This window comes from Bactrocera neohumeralis, chromosome 2, assembly GCF_024586455.1.
Source record: "Bactrocera neohumeralis isolate Rockhampton chromosome 2, APGP_CSIRO_Bneo_wtdbg2-racon-allhic-juicebox.fasta_v2, whole genome shotgun sequence".
NCBI classification, from domain to species: Eukaryota; Metazoa; Arthropoda; class Insecta; order Diptera; family Tephritidae; genus Bactrocera; species Bactrocera neohumeralis.
Genome location: NC_065919.1, coordinates 46527790 through 46547313, shown reverse-complemented (window position 1 = coordinate 46547313; position 19524 = coordinate 46527790). Strand labels below are relative to the sequence as shown.

The 19524-nt window shown below is 35.8% G+C and overlaps 1 protein-coding gene across 1 annotated transcript in view; it reads left to right on the top strand.

Annotated features, from left to right (window-relative positions):
• The first annotated feature begins 5168 nt into the window (after window positions 1–5168).
• The window catches only part of LOC126751319 (protein kibra), a 68973-nt gene continuing 54617 nt past the window's right edge, over window positions 5169–19524 (top strand). Inside the window, exons 1-2 of the mRNA XM_050461494.1 lie at window positions 5169–5292; window positions 15242–18306. Coding sequence (XP_050317451.1) covers window positions 18080–18306 — 227 coding nt within the window. The 5' untranslated portion in view covers window positions 5169–5292; window positions 15242–18079. The remainder of the gene's footprint in view (window positions 5293–15241; window positions 18307–19524) is intronic.

The following is a 19524-nucleotide window of genomic DNA, read 5'->3' as shown; positions in this document are numbered from 1 at the left end:
TTTTAATGACGTGTTAATCATCATGTAATGTTGATGGCCGTGCTGGACGTGGTTCGTCGCCACCGCGTTCTTGACCCTCTTTGAACCCTTTGTACCAATCAAAAACACTTACTCGCAACAAACAATTATCACCGAATTCCTTGTCCAACATTTTGAAAATCACGGCAACTATGGAAATTTGAACTTTTTTGTTGAATAATATCACTCGTCGTGAAAATTGCAGAAAGCACTTTATGTACTTCAGAAAGACAAGCGTATACTAAACATTAATAATTATTTTGATATGACATTTGACACATATGGACCAATGGGTTTTTGCGCGAAATTCAAATAAAAAGTCTTACTACTCACAGTAGTACATCGAATCGCATGATTTAAGAGTGATGATTTTGACTTGGAAGACGAAGAAAGTCCAGGGCGGTTAAAAAAAGATGAAGTTTAAAGATGAGGAACTGGATGCATTACTCGATTAATATTGTTACAAAACACAAAAAGAAATCGTATGTGAAACTAGGCCAATCCGAATACATATATATGACTCTAAGGTATTGCCCCGTATTTGGTGGACTCAGAAGGAATGATGTATTAAGAGCTTCTTAAAGTGGCTAAAACCATTGATAGGTACAATTTCTTAAATATTTCTAAATCAGAAGAAATCTTTTAAAATTATAATGATGTCGCTGAGTTGAATCGCTACCGCGAGAGCTCACTTTTTACCAATAAAAACGACGAGTTGATGCTTCCGAACAGTGTTTGGAAAAGATCAAGCGTAACAATTAAGGGTTTTATGTCGATTTGTGACAATGAATTAAACATGGTTCAATCATTTTCAATCAACTCACGGTCAACATAATCGGCCTATTATGCGTACTATTAAGCGTACTATTCGCAACACCATCTTGAGACCCAGTACTCATTATTGAATGCTATTCTATCCAATAGGTCACGTCCAGCGCTGTCTTCTTCTTCTTTACTGGCGCAGACACCGCTTACGTAGTTATAGTCGAATTAACATCAGCGCACCAGTCGCTCTTCCTTTTCATAATGTGACGCCAATTTGAGATTGCAAGCGAAGCCCTTCTCCACCTGGCCTTTCCAACGGAGTGGAGGTTTTCCTCTTCCTCTGCTTCCCCCGGCGGGTACTGCGTCGAATACTTTCAGAGCTAGAGTGTTTTCGTCCATAATGACGACATGACTTAGCTACCGTAGCGTCCAGCACGCATTGAAGAAAATATGGCAGACGTAGCTAAGAGTGTACACGAAGTATGGAACGACTTGGCGCATTTTACGTCGAAATCTTACAGCGTACAAAATACAGCCTGAGCGGTATTATCGGTCCATATTTCTTCAAAAATGATGCCGGGGCGAACGTAACCGTCAATCGCGACTGATATCGCGTAATGATAACCAACTATTTGATGTCTCAAATTGAACATTTGGTTTCAACAAGACAGCGCCACTTCCCACACCATCGCATAGATCAATGGATTTATTGACGGTGAGCAGATAATTTCACGTTCGGAGCCGGTTGACTGGCCACCAAGATCATGAGATATCACACCGTTAGACTTTTTCCTGTGGGGATATGTAAAGTCTCAAGTTTATACGGACGATCCCGCTACGGTTCAGGCCTTAGTGTAAAACATCACGCGTGTCATTCGCCAGTTACCTGTCGAAATTCTCGACCAAGTCATCGACAATTGTACTCAACGAACCATCAGAGAGAAAATAATAATCTTTAAAAAATAAATGCTAAAAATGTTCTTTCGAATGATAATAAACATTCCCCGTTAATTTTGAAGTTTCTGTGTTTTTTCTTTATTTATTTTTCTGTAGGTAACCTCCAAATAGATCACCCATTACAAAATATAGCACTTATTTAAAAAAATATTAAATTTTATTATACATTTTGAACTTTATGTCGAATTATATTATAATATAACTAATATGTGTTTTTCGCTCATATTTGAACAACCTCTTGACACGCTCTTGTTAACAACGCCCGGCTTAGTTTGAAAACGTAATGAGTTGGTTTCTCGCATTTAATGACATTATTTCTTCAGATTAAAGAATGGAGGGATAATAGGTTGTCAAAAAAGTCTTGCGGTATTTTTATTGAATTTTTTTTTTTTTTTTTATTGAAATTGAAATGAATTTTTGATGACTCATGTCCAGCTCTTGACCGATGCTACGGCTGCTACTATGCCGGTCTCTTTCGATCAATTCAGCGATTTTATCGCAATTTTCGACGACAGGCCTTCCGGAGCGTGGCACATCTTCGACCACCTCTACACCAGAACGAAAACGTTGAAACCATCGTTGTGCGGTGGAAATGGAAACTGTATCGGGTCCATAAACTGCACAAATTTTATTGGCGGCTTGAGATGAATTTTTGCCTTTTTCGTAGTAGTACTGTAAAATATACCGTATTTTCTCTTTATTTTGCTCCATGTTTGCGACGCTGTAACTCACGAACGACTTAAAAGAAACCACAATCAATCAAACACGTGTTAGCGCGTGAAATGAGCTTAACATAAAAAGGTATAGCATGACCCGATGCGACGAATAAAAGTAGAACTACGCGCTTTCAGCGCCAACTAGCGAAAATACCGCAAGACTTTTTTGACAACCTAATATATGTTGATCATAATGAGACCCCTATTTTTCATTAATACCGCGTGGTTAACCAGTTACAATTCAACAGAACCTTTGATCAATACGTGGATTCAGCTAGAAAAAGTACGATGTGCAATTTCATCGATTCAACAAATGCCTATTATATTGAAAAATGTATGGATTTCGCTGTTTCTTTCATGGTCTGAGACTAATATTAAAACATAAATCTCTTATTGATCTGGTTTATAGAAAAAAATGCTTTTTGAATGGTTATTATATTATCCTTTTACTCGCGAGCCGTGCTTCTCCGAACTCCACAAACTCAAAGTCTATTTTCAAAAGTGCCAAAGGAGCAAATACGACTTTTTGTGCGCGATGTTGCGCAATAATGATTATTCTATATTGATAACTGCTTAAACTTCTTTAAATTAATCAGTATTTCTTTCCACAACACTGTAGAATAATATAACTATGATAATTTTGTCCACGGGTTTCTAAAAAAAATTAATAAGATTTCGACCTAAAAAGCACAGCTAGTGTGAAATTTTATTAAAATCGTATTTCGATAGATTGTATCTTTAAAAATAACAATTAATTAGGTTTATGTAGATCGCGTGCAACTAGAAAAAAATTTAATTAAGTGTATTTAAATTTGTATAAATGTTTCATTAAAATTTTAAAACATTTATAGCGGGATTCTGTAACCAGTCTCTAGTCTCTATTCGAGACATTTTGAGGTAAAATCTCAATTTGTGACTAGTTACTATTCACTAAACAGTATCTAGCGTTAGTCTCAAAATATTGACTCAAACTTGAAACCTGGTAATTAGCAGGTCACAAAACCAAAAAGAACTCTTGTCTGCCATTTTGAATACACTGAATAGAGATCATCACAGATATTAATCGATTGTAGTTATTTTCTATTTTGTAAGCAACTCAAACACGCAAAAGTTAAAAATAAATCAATTTTACATAAATTTCGTAAATATTATGAAACGAAGTCAACATATCTCTCATTTGCTGCAAGACCGGCATAAGTCAAAAAAATCGATTTGCCAGAAAACGCGTTAAAAGTTTTCAACTGACTCCAATCTTACACGGAAAAGAGGAATAATATTCTCTTCTCAAGCGGAGCATATAAGAGGTATTCATATGAATTTTTCACTCAACATGAAGTATGATATAACGAACAATTCTGCATCATTAACTCAAAAATCACGTTTTTTGATTTATGCCGGTCTTGCAGCAAATGAGCGATATATTTTTACTTTTATTGATAATTATGTTTTTGGATCATGTTATAGAAAATTACTATTTGTTATCGACATATGTATCGGGTGATTTTTTAAGAGCTTGATAACTTTTTTTAAAAAAAAAACGCATAAAATTTGCAAAATCTCATCGGTTCTTTATTTGAAACGTTAGATTGGTTCATGACATTTACTTTTTGAAGATAATTTCATTTAAATGTTGACTCATGTGGTTTCAACAAGATGGCGCTACATGCCACACAGCTCGCGATTCTATGGCCATTTGGCCACCAAGATCATGCGATTTAACGCCTTTAGACTATTTTTTGTGGGGCTACGTCAAGTCTAAAGTCTACAGAAATAAGCCAGCAACTATTCCAGCTTTGGAAGACAACATTTCCTAAGAAATTCGGGCTATTCCGGCCGAAATGCTCGAAAAAGTTGCCCAAAATTGGACTTTCCGAATGGACCACCTAAGACGCAGCCGCGGTCAACATTTAAATGAAATTATCTTCAAAAAGTAAATGTCATGAACCAATCTAACGTTTCAAATAAAGAACCGATGAGATTTTGCAAATTTTATGCGTTTTTTTTTTTAAAAAAAGTTATCAAGCTCTTAAAAAATCACCCGATACATATTTATTTTCATTCAAGTTTAAAAACATCTCTGAATAATGTAATGTAATAGATTTTGTGACTGTCACTTACGGAATAGCAAAATCGTCTCAAGTCTCAAAAATTGTCTCTAACTCAAAATCTCAAATTTAGAGACTTGAGACAGTATCACAGTACAGAATCGCACGGTTAATATAAAACTTTTTTTTATACACAAACACTTTACACTTTGCTCAAATTTTTTTGGTTTGTCATAGCAGACGTGTCTGATAAAAATCTTTGCTTGGAAACCACAGTGCTCCTAAAACTGTATATTTACAGCGCCTCCTACACTAGAGTGCGCCAGATGTCGCAAGTGAACGCTATTTATTGCGGAAACACACCAAAAACGTCAAAAACAAGGTGTTCATGTAATTCACAATATTTAGTTGTTCTACCTTTAACTAAATATTTTAATTTTAAGGTTTAAATGGAATTAAGTGTTCCTGGCTTTTGATAATATTTGAAACAACATTTCAAGATACAACCAACAACGTAAATGCCAGAGAACTCCTTCATAGCAAGATGGTCACACGGCGACCAGTGCGCAGCTGCAATAGCTGCCAGTGCTGCATGTTGAAATTTTTAACACTGCGTCCAATTTTGTGCCCAACTTACAGTTATATTCTGCCTTTTGAAAGTGTCAAAACTAGTTGAGTTTCGCGTTCAAAGTGCGGATATTCAGTAAATAAATAAATAAATAATTAATGTTCGTTTCAAAACCTTGGATGAATAATAATTCCTGTGCAACATATTTCAGATGTTTTAATAAGTAAATTGTGCCTAATTCTAAAAGGCATTAGTTATTAACAAGTGCGATGAAACCATAAAAGTGCAATGTTTCCTCACGAATGAATGTGGTGATTAGGATTATTTTGCTGAAAACAGAAGCTTTAGCTGAAACTAATGGCTAAGTGGTGTGAAGAATTAAAGATTGATAGAATATTTTAATATACAAATATTACTTGATTAATTACTCCAATTAACGGTTTTGAAGAAAACTATAGTAAAAGTTTTACAATAATATTCAAAATCTATTTATGTGCTAAGACATATCCAGAATTTCTGCAACCAAAAAATCTATTGATTTGACAAAAAACGCCTTATGAAATTGTAAAATAGCTACTTTTTGTAAAATAGTTTTGTTCAAGTGACCAAGGAGATTATATACTAATTCAAGTCAGAGTCCTTTGTGTGGCTAACGTCATATATTTTTTCAGAGTTAATTTAATTAGTGCAAAAAATACCGAATAGATGTCTCTATTAATGTCCTATTTCACGCCACCTATCATTTTTCAAATATGTTTATATATTGTTCATAAAGGGTTATCGATTTCGAGGTTCTTTACATTTTTAAAGAAAAAAATACAGAAACTACAAATCGAATGGGCAATGTTTATTATCAATCTAAAGAACATTCTTTGGCATTTATTTTTTGAAGATTATCTCTTTCAAATGTTGGCCAAGGCTACGCCTCAGATGGTCCAGCCGTTGAGTTAAATTTTCGATGACTCGTTCGAACTGGTAATTGGCGAATGATACGCGTGATGTTTAGCTCCAAAGCCTCAATCGAAGCGGAATTGTCTGCATTTACTTTAGACATTGCATATTCAAAAATTCTAATTCCCAAATCACGAGCTTCACGTTCATGGCACGATAATGGTGACCATTGACGATTACGTTCTCACCAATGTCATTTTTTAAGAAATATGGACCGATGATTCCACCGGCCCCCAAATCACACCTAACCATTGTTTTTTTTTTTTTCTGAATAAATGACAGCTCTTGAATCTTTTCAGTTTGCTCCTCGTCCCAAATTGAGCTAGAAATGGAACTCATCGCTGAACAAAAACGACTTGAAAACGTCAGATATTTGTAGAACTTTTCAAGAGCCCATAGAGCGAAGCGACATCAATATAAAATATAAAAAGTCAAAACCATTATTCAATGATAAAACGTTCCACACATATATCATATCTCTTATTTCAAAATATTTGCCGGTTAAAACACTTTTGAAGAGTATTAATTTACACAATGGAGCCGACATTTTAAAAAATCTATTTCTGTCTACAGTTGCCTAGGTATATACAATGTTTCTGGAGCTGTCTTCAATTCACCATTTCTCTTCTCTCTTTTCTAAAAGTTTGTATATGAAGGCAGATACAACTTTACTGAATATGTGGATACCTTAATAAAGCTGTAAATCGCTACCTTCAATCTCTTTATGAGTTTTATTATTCTGAATGGCTTAAAAGATACATTTCTCTATGTAAAATATGAAAATACAAACAATACTTCTTTTTATTTTTGAAAACTTACAAGAGGCTAGAAACTAAAGAGAAAATGTTTTTTGTCGCAAAATATTCAAATTTCATCACCAAATAGAAACGCGCAACAATATTTCGCATATCTCAGAGAACATGTTAGTGCTCGGTTGCAACGTAAGTGTTGCTAGTTTCTTTGAATAACTCGTATAAATTTGTTCGATTCACTACTCACAAACACTTGGCGAATCGAGGAATCTAATATAACATTGGTTTTTAGCCGTCAACTCTCGGTGGAGTTTCGTCGATAATCAAAATCGAAATATCATTAGACATAAGCTTAGTAGATCGAACATTTTGAACAATGTTTAACAAACACCATCGAAATGATAGCGTTGGCGCACAGGATATTTTTGACGGGAGGAAAAGGATACGACAAAGGTTTATATACGGGTATTGTCACTCAATTTTTCGAAACCCCCAAATTTATCAGCTAATCGATAATGAAAGTATTAATTGTCTTCTTTATGGACACTTCAAAAATTATCTGAAATTCATGCCTCTAGACTAGAAAACCTTATTAATGTATATAGCTTCAAGCGCTCTATAATAACTAAAATATCGTGTCTTCATATTTCTATAAGTTATACATAAAATACCACAATTTTAAATTCATATCTCAAATAGTTTTCAGATTACAGCAGTCTAAAGTGTAGCTGCACAGTTCAATCTGTTTGATCAGTTTATCTATAAATTAGAGGACCCGACCGCTCTTTACTATGGATGACACATAGATAATACTACTACCACCATCTATATGATTTCTATTAGTTAGATTATAACTATTAGTTAGTTAATGAGATGTAGCATTTTTGTGAAGCAACTTGTGTTAGTTTACAAAAAATGGATCATAAAGCATTTGTGTGTTAAAAAAGCATTGCTTGTTTGGAGAAAATACTGGTTAATTTAGGCTCTGCACCAGGGAAATCAACCGGTGAATGAGATTTGCTAAGTTGGAAAGAAGCGAAGCACCGAGGACAATGACGCCCTAAAGCTCTGTGCAAAATGGTTGCCTCGCAAGTTCATAATCGAATCTAATCTGACAATAGAAACATGTTTCCATCATTTCACACTAGAGTCCAATCGACAGTCATTCTAGTGGACTGCAGATGATGAACCAGTTCTCATGGGTGGAAAGTCGAAAAAGTCGGTTGGCAAGGCACTGGCATTATGGGAGGCACGTGGTACTCCTATAATATTCATCAACTGATTTCTGAGGCAGTTATGATCCATTGCACTGCGTATTTGGTTGCAGTTCTTTTCTATTATTTCCCGCAATTTTTAAATCAGTAGTATCATCGAAAATATTCATTTAAATCATATGCTGTAAAGGGCCATATAAATCTCTATTAACTCAACAATGTATTTAAGGTATTTAAGTGGATAACGATTAATACTCTATTGGTTAAAATCGCTTCGAAAATTAGCCATTATTTGTCGTAAAAAGTAAATGACAAAAAATGTTATTGTGGGATATCCAAAAGAGATAGACATACAAGGTCTGTCGCAAAAGAAACAGAACTTTTTAAATATAACTGTTTCTGGTAGCGCCACCTATTGGTGGGTATATGAAATAAAAAGTTTGATCTCTTGTTGAGATTTCGTAAAAATTTTAAGACAATTGAATAACTACAATCGATGTTATTGATCAAAAAGTGACAGCAGCTTTTGGTCATCGGTCGTAAAATGCATTTTGAACAAAGAGCAAATATTAAATTTTGTTTTAAACTTGGGAAAATGTTTACTGAAACATTTCAAATGATGAAAAAAGTTTATGGTGATCAGTGCCTATCCCGTAGTAAGGTGCATGAGTGGTTTAAGCGATTCCAAGATGGTCGTGAGGACCTCTGTGACGATCAGAAGTCGGTCGTCTTCAGAATTCAAAAATAAAGACAATGCTGATTTGTTTTTACGATTCCGAGGGTATTGTATACCGAGAGTTCGTCCCACCTGGCCAAACGATTAATGCTGTGTTTTACCTTGGTGTTATGAAGCGTCTTTTGTCACGCATTCGTTGTCTCGACCACAATACCGTGAGGCACCCTGTGATTTTTACATATTTGGAAAACTTCATTTGCCCATGAAAGGACACTGGTTTCAGGACATTTCAGCTATCCAAAAGGCGACGACCGATATTCTCAAGAGCATTCCGAAAAATGACCTTAAACACTCATTTGAAATGCTAATTGACCGGGCTAAACGCTGTATTGAAGCACAAGGAAACTACTTTGAATAAAAAAATATAACTTTTAAAAAACATTAATTTTTTGTTGTTTTTTTTAACAGTCCTGTTTCTTTTGCGACAGACCTTGTATGTATACCATAGAGGAGTTTCCTGTAGATCTTTTCAATGTGTAGAATACTTAATACATTAGTTTGATAAATCTCATAGTTTCAGCCTGCTTTTTCAATGTAAGCGGAAAAAATGTAATTATTTGTGACATCACATTAGAAACCTCAAAAATAACAGTATTGCTCCACTATTTAATAGATGTTATTATACATATAAACGTTCCTCTTCAATCACTCTATCTAGTAAAGAAAAACCGCATCAAAATCCGTTGCGTAGATTTAAAGATTTAAGCATACAAAAGGACATAAGGACAGAAAAAGCGACTTTGTTTTTTACTAGGTAGTGATGTGTTTTTCTCGAAGCAGCAAGTTCAACTTTTTTAAACGGTGTATGTAAGATTGTTTTCGACCATGGGTCAATGTATAGACAATATCTTCTGGTAAGTAGATTTTTGGGTTTTATTCACGAAGAAGGCCGAAGCCAATGTGGCAGTGTAGAATATTGTTTTAGCGCCGACGGAGGTTGGGTGTAACTCGAAAAATAAATTAAATATTTTACTCAAAAATTTACTGTATGTTTTTAAGGTATGTAGAAATATCTCCTTAAGAGTTTTAAATAAAAAAAAGTTTCGTTTTATTTTTTGGAAAACCCAAAAATTACCTTTATTAGGTTGTCACACTAGTTTTGCCACCTCAATTATAGAAAATTGTTATCACTGATCTATTTACCCCTAACTGAAAATTAATGATTATATGCAGGCTAAAGAAGCAGATAATCAAAAAAAAAATAAAAAATAAAATAAAAACCGTCGGAACAGAGAAAAAGTTATCTAAATCTATTATCTATTTGTTTACTTACCGAAACAACAAAGGTTTTTAAAAACGAACTCTTACATCTAGGCTGATTTTCAAAAATTTTAATTTAAGACCCTTGATTCTTTATAATTGTGGCACATTACTAACTATGTATGTAAATATGTGTATGTATGTTAACCGCGCATAAATATGTACATATATATACATATGTGTTTGTATTTATATTTCACTATTCTATTCTCACTATCCTATTTTCTAAATAATTTTGAATTAATTCTTACAATAATTCTAAATTTTCACTGTTTTCTTAATTTGTATGCATTTCCGCAATAGGCTTCAAAACTTTGGCGTTGGCCCGCTAACTTAAAGGTTACCGAGTAACCTCAGAGGGGTGATTAACACAACGGCAATAGATACACTTAAGAACATAAAAGTACTTAATTAACCAAACAGGCTAACAGATGTTAGTAACTAGGAATGCGCATATACTTGCATATGTACATATACACAAGTATATGTGGCTGTATATGTATATGTACATATGTGTGTGTGGATTAATGCATTTACTGCATGTTTTGGGGTTATTAGCCTCCCTTCTCGCTAGAGTCATTCTGCCATACACATGCACTTTTACAACAACAAATATACAGATATTAATTTGCTAGTTTTAAATATACATATATGTATGTATGTATATATGTATGTAAGTATGTGCGTCGGTATGCGTGCATAAGTTCTTCTTGGAGTGAACCGCACTAAATGCAATGACTGCGTTGACTTCTTCCGGCGCAAATTTGACACTGAGTAGGCAAATATCTTCAAGCGCACACACATTCAATTATATGCAGTATATATATGTATGTATATGTGACTTTGTGCGGGCAATTGTGTGCGCGCACATGTGTTGTAAATGTGCAGTTGACTTTTTCTCGGGTTTCAATTGCAACATTTCTTATATAGAATTGCATACAAAAACGCTGCATTGTTCGTATTTGCCAAATGCTGGCCGGTCAGCCAACCAGTCAGACGGCGAACGAGGGTCCCCGGTGCGGCGATGCGGCGGTGAGACGGTGGTGACGGTGGAGCTGCGCTGCTTGCTCGCCAAAATGCCGCGTATTACGTATAAATTTCGAATCAATATGAGCAAGCAACAACAGCAGCAAAAATACCAAGTTACAGCAACAACAACAATAACTACGCTAACAACGACAGCACGACAGCAAGTCAGCAAAATAGGAAAGAAAAACCGTAACAGCAAGAGCAACAATAAAAACAGCAAGAGCAACAATAAAAACAGCAAGACCAGCCAAAGGCAAGAGCGGCGATGATGAAGAAGAAGCAGCAGCAGCAGAAGCAAAAAAGCAAAGCAATTCAACTAAGGAATGCGGGGCCACATAAATGTCAGATAAAATGTTGATTGTTTTGTTTACAAAGATACTTTACGCTTCTGTTTACTGCTGGCTGCCTGACAGCGCGCTACGGCATTCATTTACACATCCATATTACGTACAAACTTACATACTCATACACATATGGTACATACATACATACATATACATATATGCGCTGGCAGCTACAACGCAGCGCTTGAGTGCGAGTTAAATAAGAATATTGCCTGATTAAGTCGACCAACAAGAGGTGTATTAAATAAATGAGCGCTCACACACATGCACACACATACATATTTCTGAATAACTGCCGCTACACATATGTATGTCTGCACATAAACACACAAACCGCCAAGCAATAAAGACAAAAAGTTAACTACGAGAAATAAATACAAAAAACCTCGAGTAAAAATATTTTCAGCAGATACACCAACAAACATACACACTCACACACACACATGCACTAACATATTATAAACACCGCTCAGTGCAAAGCCAGTGCATTTTGTTGTTGGTGATTGGAATGTGGCCGCACGGGCACACAAAGACACACACACACACACACGCACACATGCATGCTTTCTTGCACACACTAAGCCAACAACAAGAATTCGTACAAAAATATTACAGCTATATAGTACAGCGCAAACGACAGTAGCGACAGCAATAGTCAACGTCACTCAGAGGAGTCGTCGGTCGCCTGTTGTTCGGGGCGCACAGCACACCTGCGTCCTACGCCCGCAACGCTTTTCGACAGTCTTAAAATACATATTTAGCTGCTTAGTAAGTGATCGTAGTGAATGCGCGATCAGCGGCGATTCACCACTCAGGCGCTGTTACCACATACCTACCGCTTTATTTGAGTCGCATATGTGTGTATGTGTTTGTACCACATAAGCAACGATATTTTATTCGTATATGCATGTGTGAGTATGCGAGCGTACTATATGTAGGTGCGCTCAGGCGTTACTCTGAAGTCAAAGTGCCCTGCTGGAAAACGAATCCGCTGTGTTGCGCCGTGGATGGACTGCCTGATCTTTTGTCTTCGTTTCACCATGTTTTCGAGAGTAGCGAATAGAACACTTTATGACAGCTGCTCGAACAGACTAAAAATAGCTAAACAGACAAACGATTCGAACCGTTTTTTTTTTATTTTCATTCGCAGCTATTTAGTGGTGCCCCTTCTTGCATTTTCTGAAAGCCCATAAACTTCAAAAAATTGGTTATTTTGACGTGAGAATTTTTGATTGAAATTTAGGTGGGAATAAGATTTGGTTTTAAGCAAAAATATTTAGCGATATAAAAAGGTAAGTTTACAATAAATTAGATGAGAGACTTGCTTTTGTAGAGGGTAAAAATAAAAACCCCAAAACCTGGACATTTAAATTTTTCACATAAATTCTTATGTTATGAGAAAAAGGTGTGTTCTCAAAAATTATAGATCTTCTCATTACCTACAACATTGCCATATAAATTTTTTCCATAGGACAAGTAGTTTTTTCAGCAGTTCAGATAAACCGTTTTTGAAAAATACTTAATTGAAATTCAACAGCGCTAAGTTCAAGGACTTCTTTGTTACTATTAGTCAAACGTCTTTAAAACCTATAAAACTAATACTGAAGAAATTAGTTCAAGTACCTGCACGTATAGGTTTTCCATATTGATTCCTTAGATTAGTAAAAATATTTGTTTGAAATCAAGCATGATTTGTTAAAGTCGTAATTTATTGGTCGTTATAAATTGACATTGATTAAATTAATCAAGCCAACTAGAAGGTAATTAATAATTTCCCTTTGTAGATGTAAAAAGTCAAGTCCATTGTAATGCCGCTAATAGAAATTATACGGCAACGGAACTATAATCCATATTTAGTAGACGGGGAATACAATTTTATTGCTATAAGCTATAGGCGTATATTAATTAAAACCATAACTTTTTTTAAGAAGATTTTTCTATTTTAAAATTAAACTTGTTTACCCCTCCTTTGCTCTCCAGTGGCTAACTTAAATAACAGATTTTGCAATCATATAGAAATATTCATTATTTGTTATAATATGTACATATATTAACTTAACCTCACTTTGGAAGAAATGCATTTGGCTGCCAAAGCGATTCCTACAGGGCAGCCAATTTCTGCATACACCTATGCACAGAGATACTCTCGGTCAGACCAATAAAAAGTATCTCATAGATTGTTTTTGTTTTTACAACTAGCAACAATGCTCTCACCTTCTCTCGACCATTATTCGCTCATACGCTCTACTCAACACTATTCGGCACTCTTTCTGCAGCAACGCCACCAAGCGGCGTCAATGTGCAACAAGATTGGAATGCTGAAATGAGTAAATGAATTGATTGTATTATCGTTATTCAGTGACTGAAATGGGCTAATTTAAATATTGCATTCGTTGCCCCTTTTTTTATAGAAGATCTGTATAAAGGATGGGCATACGCGACTTTATTCAAGTGAGGAAAGATAATATTTCAATTTCGTCGCATAAGTTTACTTGCGAATCGCATCGGACATCTAAAATAGTTGAAGAAAATTTGCAAACTCAGTGAGAAAGGGGTTCAAGTAAACAATTTACACACATAGATAAAAGTCCTCGTATGTGCATAATTTGTTTATCTATTGAGTTAAAGGTTACAAGAAGCGTACTCTTTCGTGCTAGACTATGCAATTTCTAAATTTTTGTTGGAATGAGTATTTTAAGTGAGTGTCAAGAGAGTATTTGAAAATGTTGCCACATAAACTTAAATGTAGACACGTTGTTTGTATGAATAGACACTGTACAGCGCTGAAGACTTACAATGTGAAGCGACAAGGAATTTGATATTACCTGGTATTGTCAATTGTACAAAAATTAAAAGATGAGAATATTTTGTGGACCCCTGTAACACTTCAGTATGGAATATGAATTCAAAACAAAACACAATACAAACATAACAACTTTTAATCCAATTTTCAATACACTTCTAACAACCATTGTCTGCGTTGGCCTTCAGTGCCCTCAGCCGGTTTCGGTTTTTTCGCTTTGGGTTTAATTTTGTAACATTTGATGAATGTATGTAGAGTCCTCAGCTATGATGTCATACACATCTTTTGCGTCCTCCGCTCGATGTCGTTTTTGCAAAAGATTCAAGTCTTTAAAAGTTCCTATGAAAGCTCTCTGATGCCAAAATGATGATTTGCAACTTTATTTCTTTTACACTATCGTTATTAACAGAGGTGGATGGACGGCTCTCATTAGCCAAGTTTTCGAAGACTTTCACTTTTTTTTGAGTCACTAAAAACTTGCGTTCGTGATAAAGTAGGTTCCCGAAAACACTTCTGGCACATCAAAAACTAAAATTTCAAGGAAGTTCGATTTTACTTTCTTTCCATGCTAAAAATTGGGAGATTAATTCATAGCGTTAATCTTAATTGACATAATGGAGTTCAAGTTTCAGATGGAAATAGAAAACAAGTTGGAAAACAAGTTAAAGGTTAAAATTAAAAATATAAAGAAATATTTCATTCATTTGTTTCATTAAATCTCAATCCGTATTAACAAGTCAACCTCCCAAAGACTTATTTCTAGTGGCAAAAAAATGTTCGAAGTAAAGGAATATTCCTTTAAGAAAAAAATAATAATAGTAGAACCTTCCCAAAAATAACTTATATTTTTTAAGAAAACTTTTGCTGAGGCCATTTTTTATGTCTGAAAAACCTTGAATTATATATAAAAAATAATGCTGTTGCTGAAAGAATTTAGATAAGCAATGGAAGGAGGTACAGAACAACATGAGACATCAGTAAAGTAAATATAATATATCAATCTAACAAGCACCGATTTTATATACATTTTTTGACGTTAAAACCTTTAATTAACAAATTACCATCCTTTTACCTTTTTGAAAGTATTTAAACAGTTTGTAACCAATGTGGCAGCGCAAAATTTTATTTTGATTACTTGAGCGCTCACTCATAACTACCGCAAGTGCAAATACTCACTACCACACTCAATGCGGTCTGCTCCAGCTAAACGCAACGGAATTCGTTGCCTCCAAAGCAAATGGGCACGATCAATGCGATCATACCGTGTTCGTAGCTCGTAACATAAACGACTCGTTTTTTCGCTTCGGTGCGGAAAGTGCTCGCGGACTTGAGAAACAACAGAAAAAATAGATATCTGTAAGATACAACAATACGAAGGGAGTTATAGATATGAGAAGAAAGTGAATCAAATAACATAAATACAGTTTAGTTTAGAAATTTAACCAACAAGTGAACTGCAGAAAAATATAAAGCAGAAACAACAAAGTTGTGTACAAAACAAAAACGCCAATAATTTTTAACTAAAAGCAGTACCGAAACAGTGAATTCGAAATAAATATTGAGTAAGCGCAGTAAAAATTAAATTGTTTCACAAAAACCACCCAAAAGTGTATACAAATCAAGAGTAAATCGAAATTGGAAAATTAAAAAAAAAAAAACATAAATGAATAAAATTGTAATCATTTGTATAAAGCGCACATCAAAAATTATATACAACTGTTAAAGAAAAATACCAGAGCAACAGGAATTTGCCCTCGAACAAATAGACAGCACCGCGAGAAAACGTACCGACCAGCGCACAATTGACTGCATACACACCTACACACACTCACACATACACATTTTTGAAATGAAAAAATAATAAATAATTAATTTTTTATGGAATGGAATGCAGCAACAGAGATAGCGCTAGCTGCCGACGCCTGGGGGCCGTGCGCGTAAACGAGACGCCGACAAGTTGGAGCAGCGCACGAATTCAATTTTGAAACGATCCAACAGTGTACAGCGAACATCGTCGTATAATAAGCAGCAACGCTAAGCACACGCGCGCAGTGGGGTAGCACGAAAGTATGGTGTCCATGCATGCCTACGTTTGTGTGTTTATATGAGAGAGTGAGAGACGCTCAACGCTTGTTGTAGCAGTGCGCGTTCATAGTGCGGCAAAGTGACGCGAAATCGACGCGATCAACGTGGAGCGCTACCAACAACTGACTAACCGACTGCGTTAGTGTGTGAGCACATTTCATATTGAGCGCGCCACCAAAACAACGCCCCAACCGCCCGCGCCTACCATACACACACAACCGCACAAGCATGTCTGCTCTATCGCCATCAAACAACTAAGCGCAGCCAGCAGCAGCAGTCAGCGCCGAGCAGTCATCGTGGCCAAGTTACATACGTACAGCTATCTAGCGGCCAGTCAGCTATAGCTAGCTAGCGCGCTAACGCCCGCAACGCGATCGAACCGCTTGTAAATACACACGCGCGAACTATAGCAAATAGCGCGTACGCGCCTTTACTCTGATTAGTATCGTTTGGAGCGAGCGCGTCGTGTACAAGGCGAGGAATTTTTGTGCGCGTCTCACGTACTTAAATAAATTAATATATTTATCTAGTGTGCCGTACATATTTACATGTATGCGTTTTGTTTTGATTATATAGCGCTGTGTATCTCATGGATGGTGTGTTACATTTGCAATTTGCATGGCTACCATACATACATATACATATAAATATATATATAATACAAGTGTACATAGCATCTAGCGATACGCGCGTGTCTTGAGTGAACGAATAATAAATATATAATTTTATTATAATAACGCAATATCGTAAATCACAAGTGAATTGAGTGTAAAGATCGCTTAGAAAAATTTGTTTCAAATAGTTTGCAAACAACTGTGCTGAATTCCAAATAATTGGAAGTAAAGTGCGCCAGCCAGCCATTATAAAGTGAAAACAGTGTAAGCGTACAAGCGAAAATCGTGAAAATTAATTGAAAGTTTGTGAAAAAATAGTGATATATCACATAAAAAATATATAGCGCGCTGTTGCCGCCCCACAACTTAATTGCCCATTCATCAAATAGCATACCGCTCCGCGCAGCACGTTGATTAGCGCTCGCGATTGCAAATTGCAGTAGCGCAACAGCAACGCCCCAGAAGCAACTGCAAACACACGCGCTCACATAAACACTGTACATTTCACCGAACTGTATGTGCCGCGTCTCTAGCGCTGCCCTACATCTGCACGTAAATACCACTTGCTGCCAGTAGTTATGCGCCAGCGCGCGTTTGCGTCTGCCAACAACAGATAAAATAGATAACAGCCAGTGCAAGCAAAAAGACGAACAACAGCGAAATTATTAGCGCGGCGAATATGTTGTCGCCAGTGCCAAGCCAAACGCCAGCACAAACACCAAAAGCAACAACAGTAAACGCATTCACAACGTCATCATCACAGTCGTTGCCATCAACGTCAGCGCGCGCATTGCTGTTGTGGTAGTCTACGGCGCTGTCGTAAATTGCCTGCATTTGACAGTCATATTCGTTAATAACGCCAGCAATAGCAATCACTAGCAACAACAAGCGCAGCTGTAACACGCTTAGTGACAATTTTCAGACAGCATTTGCAACAAAAATAAGCGCTTTCAAGCCAAGAAAACAACAACAAGTTACAGCAACAAAATTTTGCGCGCAACAAACGGCTTTTGGCTTCGCCGCTATTTTGTTGTTGCTGCTGTTGCATATACATTACCACGTTTATAGTTTAAGTGACGCCTCGCGCCCGGTTGCATACGCCAACAGCCACAGCTTAGTGGTGGAGGCGCGCAGAACCGCTTCAGCAGCCGGTGCCACCGTTTTTGTTGGCAATCATAAAAATTTACTCGTCGACAACGTGCAGGAATTTCAAATTGAAATTATGCCAAAACAACAGCCACAATACCACCACCACCACCATCTCCAACAACAACAGCAACAACACCAACAGCAACAGCACATTCACCATCAGCAGCACAATCACACAACGACACATCATGGCGAGTATCCGCTGCCAGATGGTTGGGACATCGCCACCGATTTCGATGGGAAAACCTACTACATCGATCATAATACGAAGAAGACAACGTGGCTGGATCCGCGCGATCGGTATGTAGCCAAATTGACACCAAAAGTAAACATATACAAGCATATGTGTATATAAGTGTAGAGATATAAATGTATGCTTAATTGCAAAAAATCACTTGCTCCGCGAGCTAGACACCAGAAAATTCACAACCTATACATACACATATGTTTGTATATATATATGTGTGTACATAATCGAGTTTATTTGCGATTTTGCGAAACTAATTACATACAGACAGATATATATTTATATTCATACATATATATTCTATATATATTTATCTATCTCTTGAGCGATTTTTTGTTTTAAGTATTTTTTGCAGCAATTTTATCGTATAATATTTTTAGCATATTTATGGTTTCTCAAAAAATCATTAAATATTTCTCTTTTGTCTACTCAAAGCTTGTTAATCTATTTTACGTCATTAGTTGATAGGTCTACGCAAGTTTCTGAGACAATCGTACAATCATTCTTATTATGGTTTTAGCAAGAAAGGCAGACGATCCTGCTGAATTATTACTCAGCACCGAACTAAACTGTATTTTATTGAAGTAACATTTGCACACCACTCTTATTTTTGCACTGAAAGCTTCTGACGTAAGCTCTCGCTTTCATTTATAAAACATTTGACTTTACTCAGTTAATGACCGAGTTCTCGTAAATTTAAAGGCTGTACGTGGAAGAACTTTGGAACGGTTTTGTCATTGATTGTATTTTTAAAATTATACTTAAAGAACTTGCATCCAATTCGTAATAATACCGCAGATTGTTGCAGTCATTATGTACACATAGCAAATCGTTGAAGTCAGAAAGTATAATCATCTTCGGTGCTATACCTATCTACTCTGTTTGATATTTACTCTCTTCTAAAAACTTTTCTTGTGAATGAACCTGTCGCAGTACGTGAATATTAAAGTGCTGTAACTTAAGTGTGTTCCGTCTCCGTTTGAATCCAGTCAGGTTGGTATATGTGGATTGTTTGTTTGATTCACTACTTTCCAAAATTAAGCATAACAAAAATACTTCACAATTAATCTTGGAAAAGTATTAATGTTCTGTTAACTGATAATAGTTTAATGATAATAGTTTAAAGAATCAAATAAAATGTCTTAGCAAAGTTGCTCTAGTATATACTATATAATAGTACGCTAATTTTGACACAATAAGAGAGCAATTATCGGCAATTGGTTTGAAACTTCGATATTAACTGTTTTATAACCTAATTGCCTTATATATTC